Source organism: Excalfactoria chinensis, chromosome 4 (genome assembly GCF_039878825.1).
Source record: "Excalfactoria chinensis isolate bCotChi1 chromosome 4, bCotChi1.hap2, whole genome shotgun sequence".
Classification (NCBI taxonomy): domain Eukaryota; kingdom Metazoa; phylum Chordata; class Aves; order Galliformes; family Phasianidae; genus Excalfactoria; species Excalfactoria chinensis.
Window position 1 is genome coordinate 8802484 of NC_092828.1, and position 20127 is coordinate 8822610.

At 40.7% G+C, this 20127-nt stretch overlaps 1 protein-coding gene across 2 annotated transcripts in view; it reads left to right on the plus strand.

Annotated features, from left to right (window-relative positions):
- Positions 1–561: 561 nt before the first annotated feature.
- DOK7 (docking protein 7) overlaps positions 562–20127 on the plus strand; it is a 59538-nt gene continuing 39972 nt past the window's right edge. Inside the window, exons 1-5 of one of the 2 annotated variants that reach the window (XM_072335317.1) lie at positions 562–738; positions 889–934; positions 3111–3341; positions 6978–7178; positions 15842–15961. In XM_072335317.1, the coding sequence (XP_072191418.1) occupies positions 685–738; positions 889–934; positions 3111–3341; positions 6978–7178; positions 15842–15961 (652 nt within the window). In that variant the 5' untranslated portion in view covers positions 562–684. Of the gene's footprint in view, positions 935–3110; positions 3342–6977; positions 7179–15841; positions 15962–20127 lie in introns of both variants that reach the window. The other variant, XM_072335316.1, reaches the window with a different exon arrangement.

Genomic DNA, 20127 nt, shown 5'->3' on the forward strand with positions numbered 1-20127 from the left:
AGTGGGGTCTGGCACAGGCTGCCCAGAGAGCTGTGAGTGCCCCATCCCTGGAAGTGCTCAAGGTTGGATTGGATGAGCCCTGGGCAGCCTGAGCTGGTGGGGGGCACCCAGCCCACGGCAGGGGTTGGGGACGGATGGGCTTTAAGTCCCTTCCAAGTCAGAACATTGCGTGGCTCAGTGAACTCTGGCCGCCGGGTGCCGCTCCGACTTACAGAGGGCAGCGATGATCCGCTCCAAGCTCTCGCTCCGGGCTTTCCCTCCGGCCCCGGGCACTGGAGGAGCCGGGCTGCCCGCAAAGTTCGGCACTTCCAGGGGTCGCGGCCGGATCAGATCGGCGGGTGCCAGCCCTCGGCAGGCTGTGGGTGCTCCGGTTCTCACCAGCATGTCCCTAAACCCTAAAGAAGCGATAAAATGAAAACAAGCACAAACTCCACAAAGCAATAAAATAAGTTAACACAAAACCGGCGGGGAGCTTTTTAAGACCCCCTCAAGCCGGAGCCGGCCCGGCCCCTGCGCTGGCGGGGCGGGGGGCGCGGGGAGGGCCGGGCAGCGCTGGCCGCTCGCCCGCTGCTCTCGCTGTGCCTCAGCGGGGACCTACTAAAGCTATTTTGAAAGTGACCCCTCGGCCAAAGCGCGGGGAGGGAGCAGCGAGCCGGGCGCAGCTGTCCGGAATCATGACTGAAGATGACGGATTCCGTGGTGGTGGAGGGTCACGTCAAGTTGAGAGATGGAAAAAAGGTCCGAGCTCCCCTGTGCCCTTTCGGTTCGGCCACGCGGCCGGCACGGGCTGGGGGTCTCCGACCGACGCCCCCTCCTCACGAGGGGAATAGAGCCCTCTCTTCTCTCTCCCGGCCCTGGCTAACCCTGTCCTTTTGCCTCTCCTTGCAGTGGAAGAGTAGGTGGATGGTGCTGCGCAAGCCCTCCCCGGTGGCAGGTAAGAGCGGAGCGGGGCGGAGGGGACCCCGGGCCTGGGAGCGGAGGGGGGAGAGAGACCGGCGGCAGCGGGGCCTTTCCTCCGCCTGTCGGGGGTGCGGGGCACGGGGAAAGGGAGAAAAGCTCTTTACGGGGCACCCCGTCGGGTGTGCTGTTGCTGGGGGAGACCTCTTGGCTGGAGGTTTCCACGAGCCGTCGTTGCTCTTTCCTCCTTTAAAATAACATTAATAATAACAACGAAATAAATATTTATTTATATTTTCTTTTTGGGCTCAGCTGGCGGAGAGCCAGGCGGCCAGAAATAGAAAGAGGATATCGAAGGAGACCCCGCCGAAGCGGAACGAACGCCGAGAGTTTAGTTCCCGTTTCAAACGCTTGCTTTAGAAATTACTTCTTCGGGGGGTGATTGGTGGCTGTGAAAGGCTGCCATTGTGAGCTCTGTAGTTATTTTTGTTCTGTGTTTTGACACGGAGCATTTCAATTTAAAAATAAGATGTCATCTTGAATTAAAAACTTCAGTTCCACCGTTTGCAAGGGAGAACTGAAAATGTTATGAAGAGTTGATGTTTTAATGCTGGAGAAGGAAAAGTAGGCTTCATGTTTCCCAATATATATATTTTTTAACTTTTATTTTTAATGGGAAAACCATTTAACCTCAGAAGTATTTATTCCCAGGGCAAATTGTTGCCTGTTTTCCAAACGTGGATCTACATTGCTTTTGAATCCATTACAGAGCCCTTTCTGGCTGGAAGAGTGGATATTTCTTGCTCTTTAGGCCAACTCTTTGGTATGGGTTTTTACAGTTAAATGTTGGTATTTTTGTTACTACATTTGTTAAGCTTCTCTCTGTGAACAGTACAAGTCAACATCCAGACATATCGGTATGGGCCTGGATTTCTAACCAAATGTGAAGGGGAAAGATGGGGGAGTTCTAAAAGAAAACTTGTAATGTTATTCCTCAAAAAATGCTGTTTTCATTCTATCAAATTTATCAAAAATCTACCAGAAATTCCCCTCCCCCCAAAGATTTGCCTCACTTGGTCTGTATGCCATAGCAGTTCTTTCTTCAGATGCACAACTGCACAGCAGAAGTATCATAGTGGCAGCTGTTTTTGCTAACAGGTGCAAGAAAACAATTGGGAGGGCATGTAGAGTATTGGCTAGCAGGCATTGGGTCTTTCAGTTGTTTTTCACCTCTTCGGAGCTTTCCCAGGCTGTTGCCCAGCTGAGTCCTGCAGGGCACCTTGCCAGGGCTGAAGCATCACACCCCAACATTCATGAAATGGTGCACAGGATCTTCCTCCTGGTGGCATGCAGGTCAGCTGCGGATGTTGCAGCTTTGCTATGTACCATTAATTCGGGTTATAGCCCAGTGATGTGCAATAAGAAGGGAACCTGGGTGAAAAATGAATGCTCTTTTTATTGTATGCAAAAGGTGAGGAAATGATGCTCCTTATGTTTTTGTCTGAAACATGCTTTTCCTAGGGCACTGTGATGCTTGAATCACTTTCTTCCACTGCATGTTTACTGTCATAGTATTACTGTGTAGTCAACATGCCCGGGAAGGGGTTAAAAACAAATGGTGACATGTTTAAAAAGACATAAACAAATAGAGGTGTGGCACATAATGATTATTGAGCATGGCTACTGTGTAACATTGCACTGGGAAACCTGAGCTGACACAATGTCTGGCAGTGCAGGCGGTCTGCTCACCATTTAGTAGTTGAGTAATCTGTGAACTACTGTAAGAATTTCGTTTGTGGTTCAGTATGTTCTCATGGAAATAAAGATGACAATAGCCTCTCGGTCCTTAGCACTTGTAATGGGGATGGCAATCATACTCCAGCTTCTAATGCTCAAAATTAACGAGTCAATCCCTTCAAAACTTGGGAGACGAGGCAAAAAAGAAATTGGTGTGTTTTTGCAAAGTAATTGGGAAGACTTTTTTTCTTGCCTTTGTATTTCTGAGCCCACAGATGACTGCTGAAATATGCCTGCTCCCTGAATGTGGACTGCAGTCTATCTGGGTAGGGTGGGGGAAGGAAGCTGAGATCTAGTATTGCCTTGATCAGACTGATCCGCAGTTGTCTGAAACACTTTTCTTAGTACTTTGCTTTGGTACGAATGTGTTGTGTTCTGTTCTGCCTCATCATCTCTGACAGTTTTGCTTCTTTTAGACTGTTTGCTCATGCTGGTGTACAAGGATAAATCTGAACGAGCAAAAGGGCACAAGGAGAGAAGCAGCGTGACCTTAGAAGACATCTGTGGCTTGGATCCTGGGCTCTCCTATGAGGGCTTGAATCACACCCTTGCAATCATCTGTCTTTCTCAAGTTGTGATGCTAGGATTTGAGAACAAGGAAACAATGTATGCGTGGGATGTACGAATCCGCTACAGTTTGGGGGAAGGTAACCTTTGTCTTCTCATACTCCCTATTTTTTCCTATTCCTTTTTTTCCTTGACAGGGAAAAAAAAAAAATTAAAAAAAAATCAAAGAAAGCCACAACTAACTTGCAAATTAAAGAGTATAGTTAAGGAAGAGGCTCACTTATATAACTGAAGAGGCTGCTCTTCCCTTTATGTCTTAAAGCAATTGCCCATTCTAGTAGCGTTGCCTGATATTGGTCACTAACAAGGAAATCTCTCAATTTAGTTTTGGGCTTGACCACTGAAAATGTGTAGCTTTGAAGCAAAGTGATTAGAGTTCTTCTGGTAACACAATTTACTTGGGGATTTAGATGACAGGATTCAGAAAGAGCCTGAATTAAGAGAAGTATGTCCCAGGTTAGAAGCTGGCTTGTTCAATCCCAATTTTCTGAGCTGTACGTTAGTGTACCAGGTGTTGCCCTTGATAATTCACATTGTTGCTGGAGTTCCCCTTTCAGGAAGAGACATCTCTCCATGAAATATAACCTTGGTTAAAGTCTTTCCAGCTATCTACTCATACATCTTATTTTTTTTCTTGGGTAGCAATGTATATAGAGATGAAGGACTGATAATGTTGAAAATCCATAGTAGCTTTTATGTCTGTTTAGTTATAACTGGGAAGGGAGGTAGGTGTGTGGAAGACACATTAGCTATCATAATCATTTATTACATATGCTTTGCCATCTGTTGTAGCTATGGACTCATTACTTTTCAGTATAGACATGCAAAGATGGTCTGAGAATTTTACACTAATAAAATGCAGTGGTATAGGAATGGAGACACAGATTTATTACTTGGAGCTACCAGCCTTGCATAAGGGCAAAGGTTAGAGGGCATCTCTGAACAAGATAGGCAGATGTAGAGGGGGTAGTGAGTATGCTCTAACAGTGTGGCTGTTTTGTGTTTCACTTCTGTTTCTTTACTAGTATTGGGATCTCTCTCAGCATAGATCTGTCCTTTAGGACAAATTAGAACGAGTGTATGACAGCTGGAGGAGAATTTGTATTTGACAGAGTTGGTCTTGTTTTCATGATCCTGCATTGATTCAGTGCTGGGATAAAGAGAATGTCTGGTTTTGATCTGAATGTGAGAGTTATGGTTGTGGTGGGAGGAAATTCAAAGGAAGTGAGGAATTTATTAAAGCTATGAATAAGGTAGGAATAGACTCTATGAGATGAAGGTAGCCCTGGATTAGAGACAGATGGGGAGAGTGTGTGGGTGGAGGTGTAGGAATGAAGTGTAAGGGAACAGAATAAAATCTGGCCTGGGTAGATAGAAAAAAGAGGAGGCTATTATATAAACAGGAGTTAATGACTGTTTGGTGTTTCCTTCTTAAAGACTAGTAAGGATGCCTTTGTGTGCATTGGAAGTAACGTGGCTGGGTGCTGAAAATAGGCCGTGGGCAGATGACCTCAGAGTCTGGGAAGCAGGAAGAAAAAAATAACAAAGTGTGGAACAATTTGATGCTGTTGAGTGAGGACCACATGATGGGAAAGTTCACTGGGGTTCCCAGTGTTTTCTTTCTGTTTTTGGAGGTCAGGTGAGTGTGATTTCTAGGACAGCTCAAGGGAATAAATCATTCAGAATTAGAGAAAGCAGTGGAATTGAGTGAGGTGTAGGCCATTTGTGCTAAAAGTGTGCTCAGCTCCTCAGCTCATTCTGGGAAAGTATAGTGCAGGTCAGTGAGTAGCTATGAAGAGAAAAAGATTACCTAAAGGAAATAAAAACCTTAGCAGTATTCCTTGCTCATGGATGTAATTTTTGCCTTCCCCCCTCCCAGCCAGAACAGTAGATGCCTGGGGAGGATTTTAGAAGTTACAAATTACCAGGAAAGGAGAATACAGCAAAAACTTCATGTCCAGCCCTGACTTTGCTTCTATTTTGGTTTTGTTTGAATTTGGGTATGCTGTTTCTTAACAACTTTCTGGAATCTGAGTTGCAACTCTTAGATTTTGTCAGCTATGGTAACTTGTAACCCCTTAAGTTTTCTTTGTTCTCCATTTATGAGGCAGAAAGGATGCTGATGTTTCCACTTCTCATAGTTTAAGTGGTGTCAAAGTACCTCTGAAGTTAGCTGTGCAGAATTGTCTGAATGATATGAAATATTTTTTACTGAATATTATTCATCAGGATGGTTTTACTATCTCTTTCATGTTTTACATTATTGGTAGGTTGTGTAAAGTAATTATTTGCCCAGAAGGGAACATTATGTGACTATTGACTTGCTTCCTAGCAGTACTACTGTAAGTAGAGCTGTGATTGCTTAAAGATCTATCTCTGGCTCCTTACACATCTCACTCAAATGACTTTGTGGCTAATTCTGCTGAAGCCTTAGGAAACTTTGCAAATGTACGTCATAGGTGAGGAGCTGACTTACAGCTAAGATGGAAACTAATATAGCAACTGTTTAAACAAGAAACAAGGCTCAGACTTGGTTGATATTCATGATGCTTGAAGGAGTATAGGCAAGAGATAGGGAAGAATAATGACAAGAAATGAGAGTACCTGGAAGTTACTCTGTAGATATCATAGGAAGAAAGCTGTTTGAATTATATTGAATAGATAACCAAAATGTACATTTACATGTTTCATGATAAATGTTTCCTTTAAAGTCCAACAGAAAATGTGACAGTCCTTATGTTTCTCTGGGCCAGGATAGATTTATGTGTGTGTGTGTGTGTATCTGGTTGCAAGATGAAAGAAACTGGCGGAGTAGTAGAGGTCAAAATAGTTTTTTGAGAAGTAGATTCTTGAAAAACTTAAATTGCTGCCTTTGAAATACTGTGAGATTTGACTCTTCGAAATACTTCCAACTTTGAAGAAGATGGCAGGCCAGCCTAGAACAGCTACTACTGTAGGTAAGGACCCTTGTAATATAGGGGATACTGGAGTTGGGATTTAAACCAGAACTTCATCAACTTGAATGAGAGAGGTGTCTTTCCTTTCCCTCAGCTCTACTGGAGTTTAGACTGAGAAATATAAAGAGTTAACTGACATCTAAGAATGTACATTACCAATGAATCACTAATTTCCAAGTCAATTTATATATCGGGGCATCTAGTGTCATCAGCTCACAAAGGTGGGAAAATGTAATTTTCCTCATTTTACTGTTAGGGAAGGCAAAGTGTGGAAAGGAGTGAAACAGGTTATTAAAGGCTGCAAATGAATCAGTGACAGACCTTTTGTTAGAACTTGCCTATTTCTTTGAGCCTTGACTTCTGGGATCCTTGGGCATTGTGTTTTGTGTCTGTGTGCATGCAATTCAGAAAGGTTGGAAAAAGGCTATTTGGAGGACACAGAAATCCCTGTACTGATGCAAGGATGGTAGGAGGCTGGATAACTGACTAATTTGATACCAGGTTTGTTCTGTAGGAGTTTGGATGGATTAATGTAGCATTAAGTTGTAGCGTTACAACTTAATAACTTGAAACATTAGCTACTCACATGGGGCTATCTGGGCTCTACCTAGAATCCCTATCCTAGCCTTGTGATGTGGGCAGGGCTCAGTCTACACACCACAGCTGTGAAGAATGACTTATGTAAGTTATGGAATGTTACTCATGCTTTCTATAGTAATGTTTTTTTTTGTTTGTTTGTTTTTCTTCCTTATTTGATAGTTCATAGATTTCAAGTTTTTGTAGCACCTGGCACTAAACTAGAGAGTGGGCCTGCTACACTGCATTTCTGCAATGACATTCTCGTCCTTGCAAAAGACCTTCCTCCTAGTGTTATGGGACAATGGAAACTCTCAGATCTGCGTCGATACGGAGCTGTCCCAAATGGATTCATCTTTGAAGGGGGTACGAGGTGTGGCTTCTGTAAGTACAAATAGAACCCGTCTTCTAAAAGTTGTTTGAAGCTGTTTGTGGAAATGTAAATTTTGTTAGTTTTGGTTGTCGTTGCCATGTGGCTCTCCAGAAGATGCTCAGTCAGTTGTTGCTTATGGACTCAGAGCAAAAATAAGGTGATGAAGATTAAGGCCTGTGTCATGTAAGAGATGAATCAAAATGGTTTAATGTTCAGATTATTAAATTATGATTATTTCTGTTGTCTGCAGAAGGAAATTGATATTGAAGTAGAAGTAAGTCTCTCACTGTGTAAATGCCGCTAAATGCAATAAGAGGACTCCTACCTTTTAGGAACTTCTAGATTTGTCATGCTGTAGGACCATAGGTTTCATGAGCTTAAAATGAAAGAAAACAAGCTGAAGCTAGTTTCTGTAGCCCAGAAGCTGAGGTACTCCTTAGCTACTAAGGCAGAATCTCTTGCTCTGATGTCATATTCAGGACTTTTCGTGTTATCACTTTATGTAAGAGCTGAAAAGAAAATCATATACATCAATTGAAAACAATGAGTTTTAACTTCAGTAGCATAATTTGCTGTATTAACAATCTGTGAGTGGAAATGGATGTGCTTATTGCCAAACTGGATATCAAGTTGTGTGACATTTGCATGCTGAAATGTGAAAATAATTGATTTCTTCAATTATATTACTCTGTAAAAAAAACAAAAACAAAAAAACAAACAAACAAACAACAAAAAAAAACAAAACAGAAAGTTTCCAAGTTGGTGGAAATCCCTCAGATTCTAATGAAATGTTGAGAGGAAGAGACTGTTTTGTAATGAGAGTTCGTTGGTTTGTCTGTTGAAAAGTACTGAGCTGAGTTATAAAGGTGGTAAGCATGGACTTGACATTCGTGCCCTCATTTCTGAATTAGGGCACTGGATTGTGCTGCAGAACATTCTGGTTCAAATCCTTCACTGCTTAATTTAGGTGCTGGGGTTAAAGAGGTATTTTCATTGTCTGAAGGAATGTGTTATAGGCACAGTCTGTAAGAAAACAAATGCTTGTAGTTAAGATTATTGTGATTTGGTTAAGAGGTTGTGTGAGGCCTCGAGCAGGCGTCTTGTTTCTTAATAGTATAGTTCAGACTGTTGGCTAGATAACTTGTTATAAAATATTGTATTTTTGTAGTTGTATTTCCATGCAGAAAAATGTATGTATTTCCATGCAGAAAAATGTATGTATTTCCATGCAGAACTTGAATCCATTTTTGTATTCTTAACTGAAAATAGAAATCTTAAGCTATGCATTCAGAAAGCTTTCAGGGAAAAACTTGTTTAACTTGAAAATGTGGTATCCAGTATCCTCCGTGCTTTAAGAACAGCTGTGCTTTCTGGGAAGCTTGTGTAGAGTACCAGTTCTTAAAGTAATGAAATTTGAAATCATTTAACTGTAGAAAACTTGTATTTGAAAAGTATCGACAGCTGAAATAGTGAAAAAGTGATCTTTACGTAATATTAGCAACAGATTGATAACTTGTGTGATAGATACTATTCATGTAAGCAGGTGCCTCAAAGAAAGAAGGCAGTTATTTCTTACTAATAAGGCCTTCAATTAATAGCTTGATTTTTTGGAGTACATAGTTGATTGCAAATGGAGTATCTGTAGATTCCAAGCATGCATTTTATGCAGACATACATTAGTGTATGGAAGGAAGTAACATTAATTAATGACTATTCACAAGTGGAAGTGAGTAGCCGGAAACAATGATGGACATTAGGTTGTATATTCTCAAACCCAACTGAACAAGAACACCACAACAGTTGGCTTTTTCTCTTTCATGCTTGTTTTCACAGTGACTGTTCAGCACTGACTGATAGAGTTTTTAGTGCATATTGCCTGGAGAATCCACTTATTAGATATACTGCAGTTTTGGAAAGAACATTGTGATAGCGTATAAAGGATAGGTATTTAGCATTCAGAGTCTGTGATTTTTATGATAATGTTGATGAAAGGATTCAGATTAAGTCCTGGTTTTCATTCTTGTAAGGACAGAAGTAAGACTATTTGCAGATCGAAATGAAATGAACCTTCATATTAATCACACATTTTTTGTGGAAGTATCTTTCTTTTGAGGCTGCCCAAACCAAATTTGGAAATTTGCTATGTGCATACTTATTTGTGCTGATTTTCATGCAACTAGTCAGAAAATTACTGTTCTATTGCATTTTGGGGTAGTCAAACCACCTTAGACAGAGCGTGCACAGGGTAAGACTGGGTTTCTGAACATGTCAGGAAAGACAGGTGAGTAAGGAGTTTTCTCTAGTATTCAGTACTTTGTTCCCTGGAAAGATTCCTTGAGGATGTGAGTATAACTGGTACTCCTCAGCAACCTGCATGATTTTATGAACTCTGTAGAGTAGAGAAGAAGCTGGTCTGCAGGAGGAGATTAACAAGAAATTTGGCTGAGCCATCAAAACAAGAAATTTGATGGCTGGACTCTTGTCTGCTTGGAGGTGTCTTTACAACAGCTTCCTATGAAGTCTTGTAGAGCTTTGCTTTGAAGCGTGCAATATATGCTCCTCCATTGTACAGGTTACCCAGGTCTTGTTTGTCCATTTTACATTTGCTATGAGATGATTGCATGCATCCAGAAATGTGAGTATAGCACTTCCACATAGTGTTTGGAGGCTGCCTAAATTCTGAGTATTCAGCAACAAGGCACTTTAAGATATTGACATGAAGACTGGAGTTACATTTTGGTAGGATCTAGTTCAGCCCTAAATTGATGGGTATCTTTTCTCCTCCTTGGTTTTATAACAAAATGGGATGGATCTCTGTTGTAACAGATAGTACATAGTTGATGATTTGTATATATACAATCAGATCTGAATATATTAGATTACTATTATATCACCTTACAGTTCTATGCGTTGCTCATGTTGTGTTGTTAAAGATGTATGTTTGCCTAACTAGAAGCAGAGCAGTAAGTAATATGAGCTAGTTTTATGTGGTATCCAAGATGTTCAATAGCTTCTTCTCTACGGATGAGTACTCCATAAACTCTGTGTGCAGTTTCTTCCTGTAGTTTGGTGTATCAGCTGCTACTCCCAGTTTTCTACTTTCTGCAAATTAGCTGAAGGTGTACTCTGTGCCACAATCCAGGTCAGTGAGGATGTTAAACATCACTGGCCCAAAATTTTGTTCCACCCAGTAATGGTTGGCTGGACTTTGTGCTACTAATAATAACCAGTTTAGCCAGTTTTCAGTCCACTTTTTTGTCCACTTGGTTAGTCTGCACCTGATCATTTGTCAGTGGATATGTTATAGGATATAGTGTTGAAAGCCTTCCTGGAGTAAAAACAAAAGACAACTACTGCTTCATCCAAACTAGTCATTTTATTAGAGAAGGCTATTAGTTTGTTTAGGCATTGCTTCCTTTTTGTAAATTCCATGCTGATCATTCCCAGTAATCATCTTGTCCTTGATGTGTTTGGAAATGCTCTAGGATTATTTGTGCTATCATTTCCCCTGACCTGTGGTTCCCTTGTTCTTCTTGAAGATCTATTTGCTTTAGTTACTTTTAAAAATTATTATTATTATTTTTTTAATTTTCCCAGTCCTTTGCAGGAAAATAAGGAGGCCCATCAAGAATGGTCTTGCAATGACACTGACCAACTCCTTCACCACCTGTCTAAATATTCCTCAGCTTACTTCTATACACCCATGGAAAGTCTTCCTTGTTCCAGATTCCCTACTGGTTTCAAGGGTCTGCGATTACTGACAGGGGAGTTGAATCATATCAGTAAAGATCAAAATGGAGAAGACTTTGAGTGTTGAAGCCTTCTGCATGTCCTTTGACACCAGGTCCACCACCCAGTTCAGCAGTAGGCTAAAGTTTTCCCTTGTTTTCCTTGTTTTGCTGATACAGTTGTAGAAGTCCAGATTCAACTCCACTAGAGACTGGCTTTCCTAATCCCATCCCTGTGTGCTTGGACAGTGCATCTGTATTTCTCCTGAATCATCTTGGTCACCCTAGTTCTACTACCTGTGTGCTTCTTCTTTATGTTTGAATTTTACATGGAGTTCCATGTAGGTTTTCCTGCCACCTCTGCTTGACTTGAAACTGCAGGAGGTGATCCTTGAAAATGAGCCAGTTCTCCTGGATCTGTCTTCTCTCCAGGATCAGATACCCTGGGATGCTTCCAAGTATTTTCCTGAACAGGCCAAAGTACACTCCTGCAGACTGATTCTGGGAAGTGGGAGTGAAGATGTTCTGAGTCCCTCGGTAAGCATTCAGAGAACAAAACCAAAACTGGAATCTTTTTTTCTAAGTTGCCTAGCTGTAGAAGACGCTCTGAAACATTGCTATAAAAGATGACATGATAGCTGTGTTGCTCAGCATGTTTCTTTCAGTCATCATGCTGTTATGAGAGTGGGAAATGTTGATTCCTGGCCTCCTTCTCCCTGCAGGGCTTCAAATCTTTCTTTTCTTCCTACTCTGAATTGCTTGTTGAGAGCAGAAAGTAATGGGCTATGTAGATATGTAGATAGCCCTCCGTTTAGGTTCTTTAGTTAAGTTGTTGCAGATCTTGTGTGACTTGTTCTAGATTTGATGCAATTTCTATATTCAAAGATCTTCAATCAATTGTTGATTGTATCTTATTTCTTAATTGCAGGAAACCTAAATGGTCTACTTCGTAGGCCAGGATGCCAGTTGGGTAAAGAATATATGATATGAAATGTGAATGAATGATTCAAGGGGGAAGCTGTAGTTGATGGATTTGCTATGGGACTTTGAAATACTTGAACTACCTATATTATGCTGGAGTTCTTTCCTTGGGTCCTCTCTCACCTTTGAGCTTATCCTAATTTCTGGGTGCTGCTTTTAACTGGTGGTATATTCTGTGGTTTTCCACACTACTGCAAATCAAGAGTATTCCCCCGTAGTATGTATCAAAATGGTAAAGGTGGAAAAAATGAGATATGTTTTCTTCCAAGGGAAACGTTTCAGGTTTCAGGAAGATATTCTGCCTTCCGTTCTTCGTACCACTGATTAAAGAATAAAGAATCTGATTTCTGAGTGTCTGTCAGCTGTTTTTGAAAATTCAACACTGTTTGAATACTGAAGGTAATATGACTGTAGTTCTTTAAAAAGGATCCAAATGTGCATTAGGCTAGCATGGGGTCTTGAGTCTTGTAGATCCTTTCATGCCTATGATCCTTTAAAATCTTCTCACAAGGTTTCCAAACTAACTTTTTGCTTTTGTATCCAAGATTGTTATTCTGGCACTTTTCTTTGACATAATGTTCTCTCTCTCTCTCTTCCTGATGATGCTTACCTCCTCAATTAGCTACAAAACTTATTTATGCTCTCTCTTTTGCTAGGCTAAACAAGCCCATCTATCTTGTCTTCCTTCTAAGAGCTCAGCAGTTACTCATTTATGTACCTGGTTTTTGGTATGCATTAATCTTTTCTTTGGCTACAGATGTCCAGAATTAGAAAGTATTTTGGAAAAAGTCCCTCTATATTTTTTGGCATTATGTTACTTTTTCTTTTGTTCTTAAGAAATGTGTTTTTCAATACATGGGAGAGCTGAGAAACTTAATTTGTCATAGACTGCTTTCTTTTTTTTGCTTCCTTTCACTTGCATGTGTGCATTCAAAGGGACAAACAATGTATTCCTTTTGGCCTGCCACTGATGGAAACTCTTTTCATATAGAGTTTGAGCAATCTCTCTCACCAAGCTTCTTACCCCATGAACAGAGAGAGAGCTCTTCAGTCTAGTTAACGGCCGCATGGTATTACAGTGATGTATACCACATAATCCTGGGCTACCAAATGCCTGTGCACCAAATCTATTCCAGCACGTGACTGAGATGTGCAATTTTTAGTTGGGAATTTATCACCTTTCTCAAGGAAGCAGAAAAGAAATGCAGTTGCTGGCTTTTATGTATGTTTTTAAAACATAACTCAGTTGAACCTTTCCCTTACCATCAGGGAAACCGTTCTGTACTGAGGGAGGGAAGGAGAAAATAGCTAAGAGAAGAAGCTAAATTTCAAATACCTTTTGAATGCAAATTTTGCACCTAACTTCCTTTAGTACAGTTGTCTGACTCTTTGGCATCTCCTGGAGAGGGAAAATGTGACAAGGCTGTATATGAGTCAGTACCTGAAACTTTCATACCTGTCAGATTGCATGATTACTGTTGTAATCTCCTAGATGGTTTTTGATACTGAAGCTGTTGCTTGTTTATTTGCTGTGACAAAATATGGGATACAGTTGATTGATCAGTTAGATCCGAAGATGAACAAAGGTGATGGTGTGACAAATCAAATTACAGAATTATCAAGGTTGGAAAAGACCTAAAAGATCACCCAGTCCAACCATCACCAATACTTCCCAGCTAAATCATATCCCTCAACACAACATCCAAAAGTTTCTTGAACACCCCCATGGTCGGTGACTCTACCACCTCCCTGGGCAGTGCATTCCAGTGCCTGACTACCCTTTCCGAGAAGTAATATTTCCTAATGTCCAGCCTAAATCTTCCCTGGTGCAGCTTGAAACCATTGCCTCTAATTCTATCACTGTCTACATGAGAGAAAAGGCTGACCCCTAGCTCACTACAATCTCCCTTCAGGAAGTTATAGAGAGCTATAAGGTCTCCCCTGAGCCTCCTTTTCTCCAAGCTGAACAATCCCAGCTCCCTCAGCCGCTCCTCTACAGCCTGTGCTCCAGACTCCTCACCAGCTTCGTAGCCCTCCTCTGGATGCGTTCCAGGGCCTCAATGTCTTTCTTGCAGTGAGGGGCCCAAAACTGAACACAGTACTCGAGGTGCGGCTGCACCAATGCTGAGTACGGGGAGAAAATTACCTCCTTGTTCCTGCTAGTAACACTGTTTTTGATGCAAGCCAGGATGCCGTTGGCCTTCTTGGCCACCCGGGCACACTGTTGGCTCATGTTCAGCCGTGCATCAATCAGTACCCCCAGATACGTTTCCTCCACACAGTCCTCCAGCCACTCCACCCCAAGCCTATAGCACTGCCTGGGGTTGTTGTGGCTGAGGTGCAGGACTTGGCATTTGGTCTTGTTGAACCTCATCCCATTGGCTTCAGCCCAGCTCTCCAGCCTATCCAGATCTCTCTGTAGAGCCTCGCTACCCCCAGGCAGATCCACACTCCCAGCCAATTCGATGTCATCTGCAAACTTACTGAGGGTGTACTCAATGCCCTCATCCAGGTCATCAATAAAGATATTGAAGAGGGCAGGCCCCAGCACCGACCCCTGGGGAACACCACTCATGACCGGTCACCAGCTGGATTTAACTCCATTCACCACCACCCTCTGAGCCCGGCCCTCCAGCCAGCTCCTTACCCAGCCAAGAGTGTACCCATCCAAGCCATGGACTGCCAGCTTCTGCAGGACAATTAGGAGATGGTTCAAACAGTGTAGCCTAGTATGGATTTAAGAAGAGCAGACAGGGACTTCAATTTAACATAATCTGACAGTGACAAAAGAGCATGGAGCAGCATATGCTTTCTCCTAAATGATCTACAGCTGAAAGTGGTAAATAATTACTTGTTGGATAAGACTTGCATATGTGTGGGGTGTCATAAGGTTGCAAGCATTCTGGTCAAGATCAGTGATGCTGCTTCAAGTAAAATTAACAATTATTCAACTCAGAATAAGCTTGAGAAATGTGCATAAGTCAAGTTTATGTCCAGACTAAGGGTTTTTAGAAAAGCTATATATAAAACTTTATTGATGTGGTGGTCTGGTTTTGTAGTACTTGGCTCTGGTGAACTGACAACGTCTCTTAAAAGGTCTATATACTAATTATTGTACTAATTTCATGGTTACATGGAATGGAGGGTATTTTGCCTGATGCCTTCAGTTCATTGAGAAGACCATCTGTGCTTCTTTTCTGCTGTGAGTAGGACTTAGGGTGAAAATTCTCAATTCAAATGTCATGTGGAACTTTTTTAGTTCTCTGTGTTGTCCCCATAGCTGTATATCGTGTGGCTCAGAACTTGTTTGTTTATTTAGTGATTCTCATTCTAATTTTGCTGGGGGCTATACTTAATGAATGGAAAGCAAAATATCAGAATAGAGCTAAGGGTAAAGATCTGATGACAGCCTGTGGAGTCATGTTACATTCTGTTTAATAATAGGTACATAGGGCTTAGTCTAGGCTGTTTAAACAAGTGGGAAAATTTATATTATAATCTAACAATATAACCAAACCCTGATTGCTATAAGGGATATAAAAGGCTGTTCTTTGATAAAGTTTGGTGAAAGCAGATTTAACCTAGTTCATTTCAGTGAAGGCACTTTCAGTAACCATGACACTTGCATAGCTAAGATTTAATCTACAAAATTCTAGGGGTAAATAAGAATAAAAGACACAGACAGCTGTTAAGCATATGGTTCATTTTTTGGCATTGCTCTAACTGCCTGAGTTGCAGAAAACTAGCATAAATTATTATATATATAATATAATATCTATTGAATTTGTATATTTTCCTGACTCAGTGTATATGCTCAATTCTTCTCTCTCCGTAGTGTATGTTTTGTTGCTTTCTTTTCATGGCTTGCAGTGTACACTCTTTTGATTGCTACATTATAAATGGCTTCAACTAAACACATTTCTAATGTATCCAGGTGAAAAACACATGTATGTTCTTTCTTGCAGGGGCTGGTGTTTTCTTCCTTTCTTGTGCTGAAGGAGAGCAGATCAGCTTTCTGTTTGACTGTATCGTCCGTGGCATCTCCCCGACGAAAGGCCCTTTTGGTTTGCGTCCAGTGCTACCAGGTTAATATAGGAACTACAGAGTGACTGAGCAAAGTAGGAACTTGCCATGTCTAGCCCTTACTGCTCTGATTGTAAGAACAGCGTGCAGAAAGTGCAAAGTGTTTTCCATTCTAGAACGTTACCAGTACAGATGTATCCACTGAATGTACCCAGTTTCACCCTGCTGCTCTGGCTCATTCAGATTTCTGGTGATATTGTTACCTTTGGCCTTTGGTTTAATGGTACCGAAGTATGGCAATTGTAGACTTGTACAGTGCAACTTTGATGTCTGAATTAATATTTATAAAAGTTTAATTAAGTGGGAAAACTAACTGGGGTGTTTTGGATTCATCCCAAACATCTGGAAAGCCTTGCCAACCTGAGAAGAAACTTTGTCAGGCCTCAGTTTCATCTTTGCTGCTAGGGTCTTTTTTTTTTTTCTTGGTGTGCAAGGATTAAATTCCTTTTCCTATTTCATGGTAAATATTGCATGTACTGTAATGTTAGAAAAGGAAATCAGAATCACGGTAAGCCCTGCTGCCTTTTGACAGATTAAAAAATATGGCATTGAGTTGGAGTGGCTGTCAGGGTAAGAGTGTGGAAATGAAAGTGTGGGAAGTTATCTGGGAATTGGCAATGGGATTTAGTGGGAATAGAATCCAGGAATTGTGAAGGATGAGGAAGGGCCGGTAAGAAATGTTTTGAGTGTCTGTTAAAGTGTTAGTTAGCAGATGTTTGGCAGAGTTTTATGACTGCTATAAGATGAAGGTAATCAATTTGGGAAGGAAACTTGGTGGAAAAGATTAGGTCTGGATGTGAAACGTTTTAAACTACAAGAAGTTTGCTGAGGTAAACGCAGTAGACATAAGGCTCAGCTTGTCTCTCCTGAAATTGTAACACAAAGGTAAACAAAGCAGCCAAACAGCTCAGCAGGCAGTAACACCTCATTCTTCTTATCTTCTTATGCCACGAACTGTGTTTGCATAAAGTTAAGAAGAATATTTTAAAAAGCAAAGAAAGAAACAAAAAACCTACAACAAATCCTTCCCCCCTGCTCCCTCATCTCCCCCCTAACCCCCCAACAACACTGCTGATACTTAAAACTTTGGTAATGAATGTGTATTTTTCTGCATTTCTAAACCTTTTCCCAAATCTCTGTTTAGCACAAATGTCCAGGAAGTTTATGCCTACAAAGTAACTTTTAAAGAAATTTGGTTTTATTTTTTATAAGATGACACATTCTTTGGAAAAACTTTTTAGTGCCATGTAGGTGTAAGCTTGCTTTTGCATCTTAGTTATTTGTTCAGCTCTGGTGTTCTTCTTTATCTTTTTGTCCTGTTCAGAAGCTTGTACAGACCTGTTTAAGGCACATACACATGCACAATGCCAGTGATTCATCCATAAGCTAACTTTCCTTATCAAGTATGGTGTTACACAGAACGCACTGTATTACTTGAGAAGCTCAAGTCTCTGCCAGCTGCATGCTGTATCCGGCAAGAGTATTGGAATTCAGGGAACCTTTTGAAATGGATATGTTGAATAAATCACCTGTACACCCCAGATAGCTAGGTGAAAATTTCCAGATTGAGGATTCTACCAAAAAATATCAACAGAAAGTAATCCTTATTTATGGCAGTGAGGAGTGCTACACAGCCTTAATTGTGCTTTATATATTCAGTATATTGGTTTTGTACAACTTAATTTGCTTTAAAGCTTTCATAGGGAGAACCCTTCTCTCTGCGGGCTGCCATTTGAATTTGACTTCTTGCTATTAAGTGTAGCTTTCTAACTTAAGCAAGAAATATACTTGAGTAACTGTTAAGTAGTCCCAAGAAAGGAAAACAGGGAGGAAATGACTTGGTGTGGTGGGGAAAAAAGTCAGTGTTCTTGGGCTCCAATGCACATGGTATAAATATAATTATGCAGTCAGTGTTTGCTTAGTTTATGTTTCTTATAAGATCGATGCATATCATTACTGCAAATTGCAAATGTGAGTGACTGTTTTAAAGTAGCAAAATCTAGCATGATCTCTACTAACTGACCCTCCTTCAAGCATCAGGTTGGACTGGAGAGTCTGAAGATTCTTTCCAACCTGAATTGTTCTGTGATTTCTTGGAAATATATACCAAATCAACGTGGATATTATCATGATACAAACAATTCCATTATGCATACATACAAAATAAAATGGTAAGGAAAAAGAACATTTGCTGTTTTAAGCACCACCACACAGTGGTAAATTTTATTTTGGGAGCCCTTTAATTTAACTAAACTGTACCAGAATACAGATGGTTTGTTAAAGGCTGTGTAATCAGGTCTCAAATTTAAGACATGACATTGAGTGGGAATCCAAAGGTGATGCACATATCTGTAGATGTTTTTAGGTAGTGTTATATCTTACTGAAGGCTTTAAAGGAGTGACAAGAAGTCTTTTGATGGCTTATTTTTCCAAGTTGAAAAATAGTTGTTCTAAGTGGCTACTTAGTCTTTTTATTCCCTCCCCTCCTTGGGAAGATATTTAGAAAACAAACAGTAGAATTCTGTGTTCTTGTATTGATAGGAGTCTAGATATTGGCAGAATACTGAATCACTTATTGCATGGTTTGTAATCTATGCTAAATTTGCATGTGTATTATTTGACAAATGTTTATCAGGCGTGTGTCGAATTCCTTCTTTTCAATATTGAGGTTTATTTTGAATTCCAAACATGAACGCAGTGAAAGCTGAACAGTTTATTAGTGATATTTTTTTGTAACGTGGCAGATCTGTACCCTGTAAATTTGACTAAGGCAGCCTAGTCTTGCAGGTCGGAAAGACTCCAGGAGTAATGTCAATAGTCTTGATGATCTCTTAATTCTGGAAGCTTTTTCAGGCTGCTTTGTGACTGACTGGAGAATGTGCAGTGCTGCTTGCTGAGGATTTATCTGATGCTCTTTCTTTTTGTCGAAGCTTGATACACCTTTGACCACTGCAAGACAGCTCTGTGGCTGCCTTCAGCAATATCTGTACCAAGTGGATCCTCCTCAAACTTTGAGGACACCTTTGCATTCCTCCAGACATCTTACAAGGTGTGGAGATGTTAGCATGAAGGTGAGGGTCCAGGCCTGATTTGCAAGTTTGACTACAGTTACAAAGGAAGAAAGGACAGGCGTTGAGCATAACTTATATAACTTTGTTTACCAAAGTAATTAAATGGTGTTGCATTTTAAAGATGCATATGATCAAGATTATCTTGGGTAGCTGCTGATTTAACTTAATGTAGTACATTCTTCCTGACAGGTGCTTTCCCCAAGAACCTCAGAGCTTTAAGTTACGGTGACAATTTATTTGTGTATTACCAAATCTATTCTAAATCTCCCACGATGAGCAGCTGATGTGGCTGTATTGAATAGCCACCAACGTAATGTAAAAATAAAATGTCCATCAGAGGCATTTTTAGTCCAGCCAAATTTGATTTAATGCTTCCCCATTGCCTCAAAGCAGTGTTTAGGAAAACTTCAGTAATTGCCTTAAAGATTTTACTTTATAGCAAGGAATCTATTTCTGGTTGAGAAACGTGGTTGATAAAGCATTTTCTTAACCGAAGGACTTCAGTGAATCTAACTGCCTGGATTCCATGGGAGTAAATGATGTTATAGGATACATTTGTCTTGATTTTGGGAAATTAAGGTACCAAATTGCTATAGGAGTTTTTGGAAGTGCTGCAGGATGTTGTGTGGGCTGAAGCTGCTTGAACTTCCTTGTGCAGCTGTCTCGGTACCCATCACATTGCTGCTGTCCTCCTGAGTTAGTAACATGACAAATTATTCCGCAGTTATTTAGAGGCTTTGAAGTAGAACTGTTGACAAAAGAAGAAAACAGCTTGTTTATACCTTTCATTTTGTAAACCTTATTTATAGACTGATATGAAAGGAGGTTATAGATTATGCCTTCCAGTTAGGACTGGTCTCTAGAATGTGACTGCCAGTGACCTCAGTCCATGACCTGATCTTGCAGGAGAACCTCCTGGAGAGCAATGGATAGACTATAACTAAGAACTCTTGTTTAATAACCTGTTTCTTCTGGGGAATGTGTATTACCTGTGTTTGCAATAGAAGTCTTGATTATTAGCTGAGGACTTCAAAGTTAAAGGTAAAACAAAGACTTCAGTAAGCTGATGAACAATTGTCATTAACATCTATGACTTT